The sequence below is a fragment of the Centroberyx affinis genome, unplaced genomic scaffold (assembly GCF_046629955.1).
Source record: "Centroberyx affinis isolate AG114_WGS23_722 - 3 ecotype Tasmania unplaced genomic scaffold, CSIRO-AGI_Caff_v1 ptg000377l_1, whole genome shotgun sequence".
In the NCBI taxonomy this organism is placed as follows: domain Eukaryota; kingdom Metazoa; phylum Chordata; class Actinopteri; order Beryciformes; family Berycidae; genus Centroberyx; species Centroberyx affinis.
In genome coordinates, this window is record NW_027279046.1 from 44,951 (window position 1) to 64,873 (window position 19,923).

The 19,923-nt window shown below is 41.8% G+C and overlaps 1 protein-coding gene across 2 annotated transcripts in view; it reads right to left on the reverse strand.

Annotated features, from left to right (window-relative positions):
• LOC139641481 (polypeptide N-acetylgalactosaminyltransferase 10-like) overlaps positions 1-19,923 on the reverse strand; it is a 96,307-nt gene that overhangs the window by 15,815 nt on the left and 60,569 nt on the right. For both annotated transcript variants that reach the window (XM_071515894.1, XM_071515893.1), the window contains exons 5-8: positions 18,638-18,823; positions 17,886-18,069; positions 10,321-10,438; positions 2,001-2,108 (exon numbers count right to left, since the gene is read on the reverse strand). In XM_071515894.1, the coding sequence (XP_071371995.1) occupies positions 2,001-2,108; positions 10,321-10,438; positions 17,886-18,069; positions 18,638-18,823 (596 nt within the window). The remainder of the gene's footprint in view (positions 1-2,000; positions 2,109-10,320; positions 10,439-17,885; positions 18,070-18,637; positions 18,824-19,923) is intronic.

The following is a 19,923-nucleotide window of genomic DNA, read 5'->3' on the forward strand; positions in this document are numbered from 1 at the left end:
TTTGCTATGGAAAAATTTACATTTATCCTAAGGACTAAAGAAGATGTATTCCATAGAAAATGGGACAAATAGACTATTTACATCACAAACAAAGAGGACACTGCCAACTCTTGATATAAATAAAAATGGCTGAAATGCAGAACAGTCCACTAGATATCTATGAAATACTGTATGTACCCCACGCTGTTTCATGTTCATTGTTAGCCTTTGCACGATTCAACTAACAATAAAAAATAAGTGATAAAAAAAGGGAGGAAGATAGGTGGTAATAGTATGAAAAGTGGATTCAAACCCATGTCACTGTGATCCCGTGTAGCTCAATGAGCAGAACATATAAAGCTGCCAAGATTAGGGGTTTGATTACCACTGTGGCCGTCCATACTAAAAATCAGTGTTCTCATGGTAATGTAAGGTGCTTTGGATAAAAGTGTCCACCAAATTTTGTTTGCCATTGGTTGTGTTATTCTCAGCACAACACACTAGACAACTAGGCCAGTTAGTCTGTTCTAATCCTTCTAATCTGAAGGCAGCGGTTAATACTTGAACTCTATTTGTCCCATTTTCACATTTTTATTCCTTGGCTTTTAACTCAGTATGAGAGTTGCCTTGCTTTTATTATTTTATTGTCCTTTTGTCTGTTAAACTGGTCTTTGTTTTTATTGTGTTGTTTTGTGTTTTTTGCTATTTTGATTCTACAGCACTTTGGTCAACTGTGCTTTATAAATACATTTGGATTGGATTTGGATTGGAACTTGCCCAAAATAGAAACACAGTCAAACGCGTCACCGCATAGAAACTCTGTGTATGCTCGCTGCGGCTTCCTATTGTTCATTTATTCACACTCCAGCAGGGGCGCATGAAGATTAAACAGGTAACTGGAAGCTAGGGGAACAGGAACCAGCTGTGACAAAAACTCAGAGAACAACAACAACAACAACAACAACAACAACAGCAACAACTGCTGTGGTGAAAAAGCGACAACGGCTGAGGGAATGTGAGGATTTAGAAGCCGTTTGATCGGTCATGACATGTACAGATATTCTCCAACGAGCTCAGCAAGCCGAGCCTCCAAACAGTTCATTTTGAAAGAGTTAACCAGGAGATGGAAACAAAGGCAATGAACTGGGAAAGGACATGAAGATGCTTTTCCACAAAGCAATACAAAAAAAGCACATGATATTTTAGACCAATTGGATACCAATCTTTCCGCGAACGTGTCCTTTTGTCCCACACAAACCTGGCGAAAATCATTTCCGCAGCAAGTACATCGTGACCTTTATTGTAATTGTATATATTTTACTATTATGGCTTCCTTCTATAAACTACTAAGCCATATTTCTATCGCCAAGAAACGTAAACAACAAGGTTAAGTTACGTTCATTCAGCAGGTATTCGGCACTCACAGTTTGGTGTCCAGCGGTAGCTCAGGCGATGAAGATAGAAGGCAACGCGTGTGTGTGTGTGTGTGTGTGGCTACGCTAGTAAACAACCCCAGGATATGCCACGGCAACCCAAAGTACAAAAGAAACAAACAAACTTAAACTTTCACTTGTTGAATGAACAAATAATCTATCTTAAAAACCCGTTGGAAAACTGTTTCGGCTCTTGGCGTCCTGAAGCTGCATGCACTGTTCACAGCTGGTACTAATGACCAATGACGCCATCAACGGGTGTTAATTTATCAACAATTCAATGCCAAGGTTGGCCACATGGGGCACATATACCAACCACACAGTCTAACAGAACACTTCTTTATATTAAGGAATTTAACTTGTCTTTTTGATATTTGGCTCCTACATTTACTATTTTTGTATTTTCTACTGTGTTGTATGTTTTATTGTGTAACCACTGCTGCCATTTCCTAGCCAGATCTCCCTTGGAAAAAAAGATTTGGAATCTCAACCGGAATTCCTGGTAAAATAAAGGCTAAATAAAAAATAAATAAATAAATGGTATTGTATTAAGACTGGGCCGCTGTAGCAGGCAGTGTTGAGACTCACCCTCGCCAGGCTGACCCCACCAGGGACCTTGTAGGGGACGTACTTCCTGTAGATGTGTCCCACCCTGGAGCAAGGGATGTCCTCCATCCGACCACCACACATCCACACCTAGAGTGATAAAGGCAGTGATAAAGACAGGGTGTCAGAGTGGGGTTTTGGGGGTGCGGAGCTGTTACTGCTGGTGTTTGTGACCCGGGGTGTGAAACTGAACCGTGTGAGGGAAAAACCCGGCAAGGTCGACAAAAGCGAAAGGATGAAGCGAAAGGGGCGGGAGGAGAAGAGAGCGTGGGAAGACGCGATAAGGAAAGGGAGAGGTCACGAAGCGAAGAGAAGGCAAGAAGAGGGAGAGGACGGAAGGAAGGAGCGTGAGGAATGACAGCTACGCAGAAAGGGGCGTGAAGTACTTTGATGTTAACAGGTTTATGGGTCCTGTGAGAGAGAGAGAGAGAGAGAGAGAGAGAGAGAGAGAGAGAGGGAGAGAGAGAGAGAGAGAGAGAGAGAGAGAGAGGGAGAGAGAGAGAGAGAGAGGGTTCAGAGTAGGACTGCACCATCAGTGTGATGCTGAGGACATGGATGGAGATGTCACTAAGGCGTTTTGGCATTTCACACATTAGTTCTTTTTGGGTTAGGTGAAGACTTGGAGCCACGTCAGCAGCTACAGCGAGAGGGAACTGTTTAAACTTCAGGACCCAGACATTGTATAACGTGACGTCAGTAAACTGCACACAGCTCGCTCATGTTTACCAGTCTGGCCGGTCTGTGAGGCTTCATACCAAACAAAAAACCAAAGGGGCTGAAAGAGGAACAGATGTAACGTGGGCGGGAGCAACGCTGTGCTTCACATTCATTCATTTCCACACATCCTCCACCTGGGAGCTGCATAGTAAAACCACATCGACATTTACTGATCACTGTATGAGCGCGGTCACACCGAGCAGGTTTGGAGAGTAGGGCTGAATGATTTTGAAAAAATATCTAATTGCGATTATTTTGACTGATACTGCAGTTGCGATATGATTTGCGATATTAGAGGGAATGATAATTTTTACATCATTATTCTCATTTTCATTGAAAAAGATATTAAAATGATTATGGTGTGATTTTTGCGGGGATCTGTACCAAACAAAGATGTCTTCTTAAATCTGCAGAATATGATGTGTAGGCCAGGACATCTCTGCAGCACCACAATATTTAATTTAAAATGCTATTTTGACACACATTTCGCCTTTAACAAAAATTGCGCCTCCTATGATTTGAAGATTGCAGTAGGCCATATTGCGATTTCGATAAAATTTCGATTAATTGTTCAGCCCTAATGGAGAGGTTCATTCAAACTCTAGAGTGTTTACTCCTTCACGTTTGATTCGTTTGGGCGGGTGAGAACAATGCCAGTTGAATTCTTTTGGCACCGAGATCGCCTGAACATGCGAGTCTCAGTCCTCTTCCAAGCAAATTGCGGTGTGATTCATCAGGAGTGACAACGTTATCCGAGCCAACTACAGTAAACGGCCCCCAAAATGCAGGGCTTTACGGGTAGAAGGAGATGGATGTTGACACCTGACAGCCAGAAGTTACTCATGCTTGGAAAGCCCAGCATAACAAAACGAACCAAAGGCAAACCACAGTCTTGAGTTTCGCTCCCATTCAGATGTTTCTTCATGTGTTCTTGACAAATATGAACACCGGAGAAGATGAATTACAGCAAAGAGCACAGACAAGTCCGTCAATCTGCTTTATTTTGCTGAAGCTTAAACAATACACAAAACTCACTGACGCTCAATAGTTCAGTCTAAGGTCAGACACCAAAACTGTGTGTGTGGGAGACAGATCTGTAAGTTCATGAATGAGTTTGTTCTATAATATATGATTTGAATTTCCTCCTTTACTATCTGAAATGACCTTTGACACTATTTTGTTTATCTGAAGCGGTACAAAACTGGCCCATATAATTTCTCTTCATGCTGCGACAGCTATGACAAGTTGGCACAGTTCAGCCTGGCTCATTCGGTTCAGTAAGTGTAAAACTGCAATGAAAACAAACCACTAATTTGATCTTTTTTGTCCCATGTGATATGTTTTCTTTTGCAGTGCGTCAGTGTATTCTCTCTCCATCAGTTACAACTCACAAAAAGAAGCTGAACTGAGCAAACCGTGTTCTGTATCTTCTATAATGCACAGTGCATCCATGAACTATTCAGTCTGATTCAACTGAGTGAAAATTACAGTAGCATCTGGCTCAATATAAGCTCTTTGGGGGCGACCTCACCGTCTGATCCCGACCATGCTGGGTTATTCACAGTGACCTCTGACCTTTCCGGGCATCTCCTGCCTCCTCGCAGCACGCCACCCTCCCCCTCCTCCTCCTCTCCTCCCGAAGCATGTAATCTACTCCTAACCTTGTCGTGACTGGAATCTCTCAATTATAACGAGTCTGGAAACCTACTTTGACGCAGCCCACAGTTTAAACTACATTCACATCTTACGTTTTAGGTGTAAAAAAACCACCACAAAATTGCGAGAATCTGAAGTCGTTTCTACGCTGAGAAAAGCCGATCGGTTGATTTCTCCGTTTCGTTGCGGATTAAAAACAACTTTCAAACGTCAGAATGGGAAACCCAATCAGAATTCGACCTCGGCGCTCTCTCTCCAGTCTACAGTGAAGCTCGCTCGACCGAGGTTTGTAGCAATGCGTGTTTTTAGCCGTGACAGCTAATCTATGCTGACAAAAATGATTTTTTGCTGGTGAATGTTTTAGGTACAACTAGATTGAGATAACAGAACTGTGTTTTGTGTAAAAGGTTTGTCCACTAAGCAGCCGAGGCTCTCTCTCTCTCTCTCTCTCTCTCTCTCTCTCCAGTGCAGAGTGAAGCTCGCTCGACCAAAACGGCAGAGGGAACGCCCAGCAGCTCTCTTGAACTGGATCACTATAAAAAAACGCAGCAGCCGAAAGCTCGATTATATTACATTTACTGAACGTTAGGAACGCTCAAATCTTGGTGGATGATGAACATAGAACTCAAGAGTGATACTAAAGGAGAAAATCTATATTTCTAACTGGGTTGACCGTCCCCTTTAAGCGTCTCGCTCAAGGAAACGTGATTGATGATGGACACACACTGACCACAAGTCTACTGCCAACAACTAGTAAGTCAGTAACGACAGGTAGATTTTGCTCTGACTGGCGTACTTTCTTTTTGAATTGAGCAACCGCGGGTCAGTTTGTCGATGCGGCTAATGTGCGTCACTCCCCGCACCCTCCGGAGTGGATATCAGCCGGCTGCTATCTGAATTCAATTACCTATCATCCAATTTGTCACACCACTATAGCCTGGACAAATATAATTGGGAGAAATAATAGATTGAATCCATCCTCTCTAGATCTCGCCGTGGGAAGGTCTACCTTGCCGCACTAATCCCTTCCGTCCTCTTCATCCCTTCACTGAAACACTTGAGCTTAATAACAGAAGGGCCCCCGCTGCATGAGGGATCAAGAGCTTGAGTTCAGCGCTGGACGGATTAAATTGAAAGCCTTATCTCTCACCTCTAACACACGACCTCCACAATCCTCTCACCTCAGAGCATGCCCACTCAAACCCCAGTACCGTGGCATGGGACGGTTCTTTTCATCCCATTTAAGTGTATTGGCATTGGTGCTGCCCAGGATTCTGCCATGCTGAAAGAAGAAGTAATTCTTAACGGTCCAGTGCAATGAGAATTGCATTTCTCAATTTCATGGTATAATTTAACAAAGGAAGAAAGAAAAGCCAGCACTCATAATGTCCTTTTGTCTTTTAATCAACGTTGACATCATAACGCTGATGATGGCTTATTGCTGAAACGCGTCTGTCGCTTGTGCTCTATAGCTGCCCAATTCATTAAAAGACAAAAAGGACATTATGAGTGCTGGCTTTTCTTTCTTCATTTATTAATCTTTGGCCGTGCACCTAAGGAGGATTTTTTTGATCGAGTTGTGCTCGCACTTGGCAGAGTTTGGACATAATTTAACAAAAGGACCTGTTAATGTAAAGATACCCAAATTATCAGAACTGTCAGCGTTGTAGAAATTTGGAAAAACTCTCCCTCTGGTTTCAGCAGAATCAAGAAGATTTAGAAATCCAATGTAATTCCTGGTATAAATGATGTCACCTACACCCAGGTTTTAATGAATGCTCTGATTGTTTGACAGTATGCATCGTTAATCAGGTGATGATAGCCAACCAGCTACTTGCCAAACTAGCCAAAATCTTCCAACACTGGATACTTTGGATACCCCCAAAGATAGAAATATTGTCTGCAGTGGAAGGTCCGGCTCTCAGTCAGTCCTACAAGCTTTGTACCATCTAACCATTAAACACTGTGTCATCCATGAGTATATCAATGGGAGGCTGACCAAAGGTGTAGTCACTGGTGTACAGGGACAAGATATGTCAAGAAAACAGCCTTTTGGGGTCCCAGAGCACACCCGACCCAACGAGGATCTAAAAGGCGAGGGCTAAGTGGAAAGTTCTGCGGCGGATTACTCGGGAAGTTGCAGGTTCACAGAAAGATCAGGACGTGGTTCATGTTCCGCTGGGTCAGTTTTTTTTTTTTTAACAGTGGGACAATAAGTGAAGGAAGCAGGACTGGAAGAGTGGTAGGTGGAGGGTTATATACGGCTCTGCTATCTCTTTCAAAGTTTATTGGAGGGAGCAATTATAATAATGACTTCTGTTTTCTCGCATGATTGTGAAAATCTAAACCCTGCTTTGTACGGTAATTGGATCTAGGAAAAGTCACGGAAGGACGTTTTGAAAGCTGAGCTATTTCAATTCTAATATCCAAACCGACCGCCAACTGACCTGACCTGGCCTTTCTTGTTTGTTTCTTATTCTCCCGTTCTTGTTAAACACAACAGTTTATAATCTTCGACACATAAAAAGTGATCATTCTGTCAAAAGATTTGGTTTCATTAAATCATTCACCAGCTTCATTACCTAATTACACCCGACAGAAAACTCAGATGCACCATGATGTAATAAGTTTCCTGATGTAATGAGTCTAAATATAACAGGCCTATGCTACTGAAGCCTCATAGGCAATAAAAAGATTATCCTTTTCCTACACATTGTTCTCCAACTAATCCTTTTACAGGCGTTCCTCCACATATTCCAGCTCTGTAATTAACACAGCCCGCTCCAGCATATTGAGGCGGTAAGCTGAATCTTATCTGAGCAGACTGTGGAAGGGGGTTTTCGACGGGGCTTGAAATCAACGCTTGTCCACTTGTCTCGAACATCATAATCTATATATATAAACAAGCAAAAACTAGATTGGAGACACTGTACCACCTGGGGTTTTATGTCAAGTTGATTTGAGATTCAGGACGGCAGTAAGGAGCTGAAAGGACTGCTGCTGTGACATTTAGTCACGTCAAAAAATCCCCATTTAGCACGACACCTTCGTCTTTTGGGCACCTGTGAGCTGAAAACAAAAACAATGTTGCCTATCTGCTAGCTTTGTCATTCCATGTGGAGACAAATAAGCATTCAGCTAATAGCTCTGTTTTGCTCTTACAGAGAGAACAGTTAATTACCTTAATTAGTTACACTTACCCTTTCTATAATGTTAATTATATTTTTATATTGTTGTTCAGGTACAATGCTGGATGTTCTTTGTCTTTCTTGGACAGTTTCCTCTGTAAGAGACTTTTACTTTCAATGGGCCGAGACGATCAATTAGGGCTGGGCGATACGGACCAAAAATCATATCTCGGTATTTTTAGGCTGAATGGCGATACACGATATATATCTCGGTATTTTCTACAAAGTGGGCTAAATGTTCAGTTGTAAGTAGGGCTGGGCGATATGGACAAAATCAAATATCACAATATTTTTGACCAAATACCTCGATATCGATATTGCGACAATATTGTAGGGCTGACTATTGGTGCCTTCACAAAATATTTACACAATGAGATTTTTGATAAATAATCATCAGTAATGTGGATATAATGACTAAGTGGGTAAAGGCAAATAATAGAACAGCTAGAACAGTCTGGTAAGTTCAGAAAATTACATCACTTTGCTGTAATGCAGCCTTTAAAACCAGGAAAAGACACTTATGCCATACCACGATATTACGATATCCAAAATCTAAGACGATATCTAGTCTCATATCACGATAGCGATATAATATCGATATATTGCCCAGCCCTAAGATCAATACACGAGTGCTGTGAGTCATTCCATTCAGAGAAACATGTCTGTGCTCATGTGCCTCCTCTTGACGGAGTAATTACTCAGTGAAAAATAAGTGGCAGTAACAGAAGATTTGGATGTTCATCTGTTTTTTAAATAAGAAAACTTCACTCAAGAGGGACAGCAGCGTCCCTTTCACTCAGCTGAGGGACAACTCAGGCTAATGTCCTTAAAACTCCAAGCAGGTTTCCAAGTGCCACTGTAGCATACGTCCAATCAAATCAAACTACACAGCAGTGGCCTTTGTGCTTAATTGAGTGAGACGGCAAAAGTCCTTACTCTTTAAAACCACAATTCAATTATTCTGACAAGCTTTTCTATCTCTCCCCGACTCCTGGAGAGGGGGAGGCGGCTCTTAACATGCAGGTCCAGTCAAGATAATTTATGGCTATCCTATAGAATAATTCATGCTGAGGCACAAGACAAAAGCATAATCTAATAAGGTTTTCTGAGTATGATGGATGTGAGGAGTCCTTGATGCATCGGAGCATGTTTGGCTCAAATGATAGAAACACGAGTTGAAATCTTAATGTGGAATGCCTCACCTTGCTTTTACCAGTCTCAGAAAGAATACAACACCGAGAAAAACAATTGGGACCTTTCTCCATGAAAAATTAACTTTGAGATCTATAAGTAGTCGATTTTTCAATGGACAAACTGGGCTGAAAACCAGCAATAGCCTGCTTACTAGATATAGCTCTGGAGTAAAGTGTAACATCGTCCACACAAAGATTTAATAATTGTTAACTGAAAACCCTGCTAGTCCCAATCTATAATACAAACAAAACTGAACAGTAAATGCAGGACTTGAATAACAGCATCAAAGCCTTTTGAGTAGAGCCGAGTATTGGAAAATTACAGCCAAACTTTAGGTAGCTATATTGATTTTAAGGTATAAAAATGTACTGAAGAACTTTAAAATGCTGGATTCTTACAATATGAGCTCAAATTTTGTTCTAGTTCATGGGTATTGAATTGAGGAAATCAATGTGGAGTGGAGTCTGATTCTTAGAAAAGCAGATTGCATGTATAAATGCCACACAGAAAATAACACAGACAAAATGAAATGTGTATGGAAATGTGATGGAATTATCAGGCAAAAACTTTGGTTGCTATCAATGAAAGATTATAATATACCATATAGTTTATTTTAGTTCACATTAGTTCATTTTGCCTCAGTGTGGTTGTACAAATGTCAGCCTCAAACACTGGGAAAATAAATGAAGCTCACCTCAACAGGAAAAGAGAAACAATGAAGATGATTGAGAAACAAATGAAAGCTATGCAAAAATGCTCATTGTTTCCTTCATAGTATGTGAAGTTGGTGCTGACATGAACTTCCCCTGTTCTTGCATTCTGGCAGCAAAAACAACATGATTGTATAAATGGAGCTTATAATTATCATATCATATAATTAAGATATCTGGAGCATAATTTTCTTGTAAAATGTACGGTAACTTTTTACTAGGGTTTAAAAAATAGTAGTACCAGTTCTGAGAAAAACACTAGGACAGTACTATTTCTCATACTATTTTTCGGCTAAAGCGGAAGTCCTGGGAGAGACGGCCCCGCTGTCGCCCTCTACTGGCTGGCTGCAGAACAACTTGAAACACTCGCCTCAATATAAGCCAATGGGACCAAGGCCCATCTTGTAGGCACACACATAAAGTCAATATTCTTTTCCAAAATATTATGTTTGGGTTGGAATAACTAATTTCATTTCTTCTACGTCTCCGCTTCATGGCGATTAATCAAAAGTAATGATGATACATTTAGGGAGGAATATTTGCATGAATTTCACTGCATGTAAGGAGGAAATATCTGCATAATGCTGTTCCTGGCAATGACAACAGGCCGGCTCCACCCGATAACTCTAACCGCACAAACACCGACTCCAAAAATGCAACATGGAGGCACCCAGAAAATCCATTTCTCGGGCTTCAAAGTAGCCGGTCGAAAGTCAACGGGTCTCACAAGTCACACACAAGTCAAAGTCACTTTATCCATCATTTTCTACAGTCCTGTGGGCAGAGCTATGTGTGGTGGTGGTGTTTTTTGTTTTGTTTTTGTTTTTGTTTTTTTACCTTGAAGGAGATCTCGTACTGTTCTCCTCCCCAGATCTCCAGACCCGTGTCATAACCTCCCAGCTCCCAGAACCACTTTCTGTCCACAGCAAACAGTCCACCTGCCATGACTGGAGACCTGGAGGACAGACAGGACACACACACACACACACAAACACACACACACACAGAGTAAAATCAGACTCAGCGTTTTCGTAGCACTTCCCACTTGCCAACACACAGTTTTCTCAGCGGTGTGTGAAATCCATCTATCTTCGCGTCTCTCTGCTGTGATCACACACCGTTTGGCTGGTTCTCCTTTAGCAAAAAAAAAAAATAACTACAGAATCAGCAGCACAGCACAATGTCATTAAAAACATCCTGCAGGTAATCAATCAGAGAGGAAGAGGGAGAGAACACGAGAGAGACAGACAGACAGACAGGCAAGAGTGTGGGGGAGGGAGAGAGATTTTATGGTTTAATCAGGTTTTTCACTGTAGGAGTCAGGAATTTTTGAATAAATATAATTAAAGCATTTGCTCACAGACAAATGAGTTTGTGCATCAGCTGAACCCTTTAGGATGGGGGTTTGGTATCCTAAAAAGTTAGAGACTTTAAGTGCACACTTGAACAAGACTCTTAACCCCCAACAGTAGAAGACTGTGGTTGCACAGGGCATAATACAGATTTAAAGGAGTATTATGTCATCTCTACCATAAAGTGACCAGATTTTTGGGAGTGTGCAAGTCAGTAACTGTGTGAAACAGCAGATGTCAATCCAGACAGGATTAAAATGAGCCCAGGACGTCAGAGTTCACTCATACAATATACTATATATAAAATTCAAGGTCATTTAAGATGGAGTAGCCAGAGAAAATAACTGTCGATTAATATTACAGGAGGAGGTCTGGTAATGTCGTTTTTACCAGTGATTTCAATTTTACAAATACTTTGCACAGTAGACGTATTCTGGATACTCTGCTTTCGTAATTTATAGGAGAAATAAAGTAATGCTCAAAATGTACTAGATTAAATTACCAACGTTGTACTGCAATATTAATCCCTTACAGACAGCTGGGCAGGATAAAATCTCTGTGGTCCTGAGGTAAAAATGACAAAAATTTCCAGGGACATTTCCAGGGACAAAGCACCAAATCCGGGGACTGTCCCCAGAAAACGGGGACGTCTGGTCACCCTTCTCTAACCTTTATTGATGGAATTGCGACAACATTGACAGAACTTATCTCGCGCTACACAACTCTCTGGTGCCAGTGTGGCAAGATAGTGATCCATGACGTCAGCCACAGAGCCGGTGTAGCAAGATAACGATCCGTCACTCCGAGACGACATCCAGCCAGGATCAGCAGCAATTAGAGCTGGGGCGTTTAATCCCATCATGTGCTTTTTTTTTTACAGTTTCGGTAATACTGATTGGTACCCAAGCTGATGTACCATGATATAACATTGACGAGATCAAACGTTGTGAGTGAGGCAGCAGGGGGAGTGGACTTTTTTGTGACAACAGGTGAAAAATGTCTAGCAGTGCCAGACAGAGTCCAGAGTCATGTCTGGAAATACTTTGCCTTTGAGGCAGATGAACAAGGAAACATAACTGATGCTCACAAACCAGCCAGCAAACACTGCATTTGACCGTTTAAAACAAAAGGAGGCAATGCATCAAACCTAGCAAAGCATCTGAAAGACCGGTATACTGACTGGTTGAAAGTTTGAGAAGGGTTGTGTGAATCCAAGTTATGCCTGAATCCTTTTTTCAGGTTGCCTGGCCCACGCATCACTACTAGCTACCCTTTTTAACCGCAGCTGTTGTAAACCGCTCAGTTAATCTAGCCAAAACTCCCGATTACATCTCATCAAATGACATAACTGACATTGTGCTGGAAAGCCTCCTTTTTGATTGCTTACAGTTAAGGATTGCTTATTTCAGAAAGATGAGTTTATTGTGTTACAGAGCAGCGTCCCTATCAAAAAAGAAAAAAGAAAGCCATAAAAACTCATGCCGACAGCAATATGGCTGTTAGCAGTAAAAAAATAAAATAAAATTTGTCCTTTTAGCTAAGTGGCTACAAGGTACAGAATCTTAAACCCTAAACAGTTCCATCATGTCCTATACATTGGTAAATCACAAGGGTCTATTTATGACCACAAAGCATAAATCAAAGGCTTTTACATTAAGAAACGGCTCCCTGTTCAACACTTTACTGCTGTGTTTACAGGTTGTGAGAACAGAGACTTGGGTAGTCCCTGTAACTTTGAACTAAATACATCTTAGCAGAAGGATTTCTTAAATGCAAGATTAAAATATGAACCCATTCACATACAGGCTTGTAGCTGCTGTGCAAGCAAAACACAACATGCATTTCCAGTTGCTTGCACCAACTTATTGTAGCTCTCTCTAGTCTCTCGAATGAATCGTAAATTGTAAAGGAAAGTCTTGGATAGATGTTTCTTTCTGCTGCTCAGCTCTATAGAGAATGAACGTGTGAAAACGTGAAAACTTGGCAAAGCAGGAGCAAACACACACACACACACACACACACACACACACATACACACACTTTGTCTCCCTGGAGTGGTGCTGAGTGAAATGTAGTGGACAGTGTCTCATCAGGACAAGGGACAACTACAAGGACAAACTAAAATGGTTGCAGGGGGACAGGCGGGATGGTGTGTGTGTGTGTGAGTGAGTGTGTGTGTGTGTGTGTGCATGTGTGTCTGTGCACTAACTGTAGTGTTTTTTAGCTGCTGCGTGGTCACTGGTGTTTGTGCACTAAGCAAAGAGAATGGAGCAGTTGTATGTATTTTGTGTGTATTAGGGGTTGAGATTGTTAGCTCTTGTATGCCTGAGGGAGAAAATGTGACACAGCGAGAGACACACACACACACACACACACACACACACACTTTATTTCCCTGGAGTTGTGTTGAATGAAATGTATTGGAAGGGACAGACTACGCTGATATTTTACAACTCAGCTGATGGAGGGAATGCGGCGGCCCTTTTAGACGGAGCATCGCGTTAGTTCAGGCTGAACACTGAAGCCGTTTCGCACCATCAGCTGATCAGAGTCAGCTGACTATTGACCAATCACATTCAAACAAGTCAGTGAGGCGGTCTGAGAGCTGATCATTCATGCCACTGCTGCTGTTGACCTCCACCACCCCAACCTCCTCCTGCTGTTATCTGCACACAGGACGCTTGTACAGGCGATCTCTGAATTATGTCATGTGTTTATGTTATGGTTTTCATATTGTTGAATAAATATATATATAAACAGCAATTCCTCATGTGCGGCTCTGATCCCAAACAGTTCTGGAAGACTGTTAATATCATGGAAAATAAAAATACATCCTCTCATTTACCTACTGCAATTAAATCAGAAGACACTGTCATCTCAGATAAAGGCAGAATGGTAGACTGTTTCAATAAGCATTTTGTTAGGGCTGGTCATGCCTTTGTAGCTGCCAGGCCCACTCCTACTGTCAAGCCCTGCTGACTCAGTTTCAAGCTCTGGTCCTCTCCCCCCAGACACCCTCCCTCCACTTCTCCTTCCAGCCAGTGCAGGAGAATGAGGTGCTTGGGGAGCTGCTCAAACTGGATCCTTATAAATCAGCTGGGCTGGATGCTCTAGACCCTTTATTCCTGAAGTTAGCGGCTCATATTATCTCAGCTCCCATCACCTGTCTGCTCAACCTCTCCCTGCAGACCTATGAATTCCCCCAGGACTGGAAATCTGCTGCTGACATCCCACTCTTCAAGGGAGATTTATGTGTTAATGTCTTGCACCGACTTGCCTTCTGTTTCTGCCAGGTCGTCATTGTAAATGAGAATTGGTTCTCAATTGAGTTATCTGGTTAAATAAAGGTAAAAAAAAATAAAAATGTCTACTATTCCTGTGTTTGCTGCGCTCCCTGCAGAATCTCTCTTGCTGCTTGGATTGACTGGGGAGCATCCTCAGCAGCAGAGCCTTCTCCACCAAACACAACTGTATAACCATTTATCGCTATAAATGGTCCAATCTCCTTTGAGGTTAAGTGTCTCTGACTGAACAGTTAATTTGAATAGTAATACTTATGCGTTGCTTAGCAACCACTTTGTTTAAGTACACTGTTCAAGAATTATTTATTGGTGGAAGAACTGAATTACTATTATTATTCCACTATTATCAATCAAAGCTACAGATTTATTCAACATGTGCTCTCTTTTAATACAACAGTGGATTACTACCGTTTTATAAAAACAATAAGCCACTAGACACCGTGCCCTGCAGCCATTTTAGAACAGCTGAGAGGGTTTTAGGCACAACGAAAGCTGTTCTGTAAAATCACTGTAAGCATGTAAGCAGCTTTTTGACTGAATCAATGGAAATTCAAGATGTTTTTCTATTTTCATGATCAATATTAAAATGGCATTTCTGCTATATTTGACAGTAAACGGTGGAGAGACAGTAAAGACACACACACACACACACACACACAGTCAGCTGGCCGGGGCAGCAGAGCACCATGGCCCGCTCAGCTGCCCGCCTCCTCATGCTCACAGCTCTATTTGATGACCTGTTCACACACACACACACACACACACCGAGTTACAGTGTTAGGAAGTGTGAGTGACGAAGGAGGAGAGCACAGGAGGGAGAGGAGAGTGTAGCGCCTGCTAGAGTGTGAGTGTGTGTGTGTGTGTGTACGTGTGTGTGTGTGTGTCCTTATCTGGAGAGTCCGTCAAGGGAAACAATGAGATGACAAACCAGTCAGTCAAGTCACATTTTGATGTAACAGTGAGTCACTCAGTCAGGCCTCGTTCTAAATGAAACAGCAAGCCGCGGGTCACCAGCTACGCTCTTCTGCTTTGGTTTGGTTGAAAACATAGACAACATGCATGCACACACACACACACACACACACACACACACACACACACACACACACACACAACGGTACAAAAAAGGGCTAGAAATTTTGGCACTGAGCAGCAGTGGACCCCGATATGCAGAGACAAAGTGATGTTTTGGGGTAAAATACTGATCAAAAAACAACTGTTCTAGTGCTACACATCCATTTAGAAAAAGAAAAACATTACCTGTAGTTCATCAGTAACTCTAAGATAATCCAGTCTGTGGAAATGTTATTCTATTCTCTATTTACCAGAGTTTATTTAAATATCAATCATTTTCTAAGAGAAGGTGCCCTTTTTTTCTCCAAAATGGTGGATCTCTTATTTTGAAGGGAATACATCAACTCATCATTCTTCCTCTCATTCCCTTTCTCTCCTCTATCTCTCCTCCTCCTCCGTCTAAAATAAGATATAGCGTGGAAAATTTAATATCCCTTTTGGACAAAAAGAAACCCCAAACCATTACCTCAAGTTCCCATTATTGATCCCAAGAGTATGTATCACTTTATTCAAATGAACACATTATAAACACTGGTGTCAGTCCGCTTGAGGAATAAGATTTCATTTAATGATCCATGAATATTCCAAGTCACTATTTAGTTTTAATTAGAAATGCTCAAGTAGATATTCTCTATTTAAGTCTACTGACCTCGGAGGGGGATGGAGAGGGAGAGAGAGAGAGAGAGAGAGAGAGAGAGGAGAGAGAGAGAGAGAGAGAGAGAGAGAGAGAGAGAGAGAGAGAGAGATAGATGGATGACAATGACAGTGACAAAAGAGACAGAGAGAAAAGCGAAGAGATACGGAGGCATGAGAACAGGGATAACATCATACTCCCACGGACTGTGGGTTTTAACACACACACACACACACACACACACACACACACACACACACACACACACACACCTCCCAGATGGATTTTGTCATCGCACCATGTCTCACTCCACTCTGCGACAATGTCAGTCACAATGAAAATGAAAATCTTTGAAACTCAAATTGGATTTGCACTGATGAAGGTCGTTTCATTGGCAAAGAACAGCGGACTAATAAAAGAAATAAGGATTGATTCTGACTGTTCTGCAGCTCATTTCTTCTGCTTCAGTCTCCTACTTGTAGATCTCCCAAATACCTCAAACAGTGAGGCATCCAGACATGAAGAAACACTGTCTCACAAACAGAGGATCCCCCGGGACTCACAAATGGAGCGTTTGGCATCAAGCGAGGAGTCATTTGGCCTTACAAATCTCTGGGTATCATTCATTTATTCAGGTTTTCATTGCTTAAAGGTTGTGTCACCTATCCTATCTTTGCTGCTTCTTGGCTCATTTGTTCTATCAGCACTTCTCTATCATACATGATCACTGTCGTCTCACTCTGACTCTGACCTTTGTACTCCTCACTATTGGTTGCTTGTAATGTTAGTAATCTCAGAATTGGAGCTTATTTCACTGCTCAACTTTATTCATCAAGTACAATGTACAAGGAATCTTTCTTAGTGTAGGTGCCAACATAAAATCTAGTAAGAATAAGAAAAATGTAAAAAATATATACAATACAACAAAATTAAAAAAAAATATGTGCAATGAGTTCTGTACAGATATGAGTAATGAGCAATGTGCACAAGTACAGTTACATTATATGATCAGTGATAAGTACAGTTAAAGTGCAAGTGTGCAACTGCACTTAGAGTAAGTCATTAAAAAGTGCCACCTAAATGCCTGAAATATAAAAATGTAACTATAAGAAGGTAAATGAGAACACCGCCCTGTAGTTTTAATTTACAATATAGAGATGACGTACTGCAGGTGGACTCCCTAATAAAGTCATGTATTTTTTCATGACATTTTACATTTTAGTCATTAGGCAACAAGACTTACAATGGGCGAGAAGGGCTTCAGTGTCTTGCTCAAGGACCCAAAGGCAGGATACATGGCTGTGAATTGACATTAAGCAGTTGTACTCGCACTGCGTCTTAATTCACTGTTTTCCTAAATTAGTGGGGTTATTAGTTAACACTTAGGCCCCACACCTGGTTAGCAAAAATTAACCACAGCTGGCCAACAAATACACAGTGACAGAAATATTTTGAACGCTTTCTCCACCTGAACTCGCAGAGGAGAAGTTGGATCTCAAAACTCCTAGCAACTACAGCTGGCGCAATCATCAGATAATTGTCAAATATCGGCAGTACATTAACAGCCGGGCTAGAAAAAGAGAAATACCTGAAAAAAAAATGTGTTACATGGGTATAGGTAAATTCAGCAATGTTCAAGGTAAAAGTGAATAGTCTTAGATAGATCTGTTTCCAAATGAAGAGCTGAAGACTTTCACTATGGCAGCTGGAGGATGTGTTACATCACCTGAAAGCCCTCCATTATCCCTGTATTCTGTTGTGGTGGATTGTATGGGCAGCTCCCAGGTGTGAATGTGTGTATGAATGTGAAAACAGGCCAGCGCTGACAAAGAGCATGTGTACTCAGCAAACCCTTCACTGAATAAATCAAGGTTACCAGGTCCTGTGTAGCTCAATCGGTAGAGCATAGTACTAAAAGGGTTTCGGCTCCCACCGGGGCCAGCCTTCTACAAACGTATGCACTCATGGTACTGGAAGGTAATCTGGATAAAAGCCTCCAACAAGTGGCATAATTTTATGGCAAAACAAAGCTGCACTCACTCGAAAGGCTCGCTGGGGTCTTCCTTCTGCAGCTCTGGAGGGATGGGGATGCGTTTGTAGTACATCTCCCAGTCGAACGCCCCTCGCATGGCGTCCCCCGCCTGCGTCTCGTAGCCGAAGTTGTCGTGGTCGATCACGTCGATCATCGGACACACGATGGACTTCCTGTTCTGGGCGATTCGGTCTGAGAGAGACAGAGGGAGTAGACGGTTTAATGAGTGGTTTGGAAAGTGTGTGAGTTTATGAGCGTGAGCAGTCTCCTTCTCTACTGACTGTGAGGCAACTCAGTAACTTTACACTGTGTGTGACTGTGTGTATGTGTGTGCACACACATGATCAGTAGACATGTGTGTGTCCCTCAAACAAGAATATGAAGATTGTGTCTGTGTGTGTGTGTGTGTGTGTGTGTGTGCGAGTGTGTGTGTGTTAGGGCTGCAGCAAACGAGTACTTTCATTATCGATTAATCTACTGATTTTTTTTTTTTTCAATTAATCAGTTAATCATTTAGTCTATAAAATGTCACAAATAACGGCAAATGCCCATCACAAGTTACCAGAACCCAGAGTGATTCTTCAAATTGCTAACTTAGTTCTGACCAGCAGACAAAAAAAACCCCCAAATATTGATTTTATAATGACATGAAACAGAGAAAAGCAGAAAATCTTAGCATTTGTGAAGCTGTAACCAGAAAATGTTTGGTATTTTTACTTGATAACTGAGTAAAACAAGAACAAGCACTAGTGTGACTCACCCAGCAGCGGAGGCAGCCAGTTGACGTTGGCCTCACAGTGGGAGTCCAGGAAGGTGATGACTTCTCCCTTGGCGGCGCCGGCTCCCAGCAGACGCGTCCTGATCAGCCCCTCCCTCTTCTTGGTCCTCAGGATGCGAACCTTGGGCATCCGCACCATGTACTCCTCTAGGGCCACCTTTAGGTGCTCTGCACAGAGAGAGAGAGAGAGAGAGAGAGAGAGAGAGAGAGAGAGAGAGAGGAGGATAGGTCAGAGTCTGGCCAATTTCAAATACACAAGGAACTGCATGTCCACTAATGCAGCCAAAATGTTCATGAATACAATGATCCTTCCAAACATCACGTACTGTCTGACAAGTTGGGGACACGTCAATAAAACCACACTAAAGCCAATAGAATCCCTGTATAAACAAACAATAAAAACCCTAGACAAGAAGCCACATGGATACCATCATTGCAATATTTTTGAAAAAGCACAGTTTACTAAGCTGGGAAAACATGGTTAAATACAGTAGACTGTGCCTCGTTGTCAAGGTATTACACAATATGGCTCCTCCACCACTCTGTACTTACATCTCATTAAAAACCAGCCGAACTACTAGAGCAACAGCTAGAGGAGATTGTCTTAGTTTTGGCCAATCTGTTTTTTCTGTCAGAGCCTCTCAGGATTGGAACAACTTACCGCAACACATAAGAAACTGAGCCAATTACCATTCCTCCTCCACAACATTAAGAGCCAGCCTGGCTTATTAGAAATCAAACTTGTGAACACTAGAACAGGGAGGTGTTTTCCTGTTGTTTACTGTCTTATTTGTCATTATTATGCTTAGTGTAAGAGCTGCTCTTGCTTATCATAGGCTCTGTACATAATATCCACACCTCACCAGGACTAACATTGTGTCGTCATGCTATTTGTTGATTTGTTGATTGTTGTCATGCTATTGTTGATTTTGTGTGTTATAAGAGCTGTCTTTCTTGTCTCCATGTAGTGCAGGCTCTGTTTGTATCTGCATATTTTTCACTGTTTTTATCGTTGATTGTATTTCCTCTTAACCTATCCCTAATATTTTCCTATTATTTTTCTCCATGTTTATTGTATGCACCTCCATACCAAGGCAAATTCCTTGTATTGTGAAAACTTACTTGGTAATAAACCTGATTCTGATTCTGATTCTGATTCAATGTTTTTATTCTTAACGTTTGTGCTTTCAGCTATTGCCTGCCCGGGGACTACAGATGACAATTAGCCTTTTTGGCTAACTCTGGCATATTTTCAGAAATGTTATTAA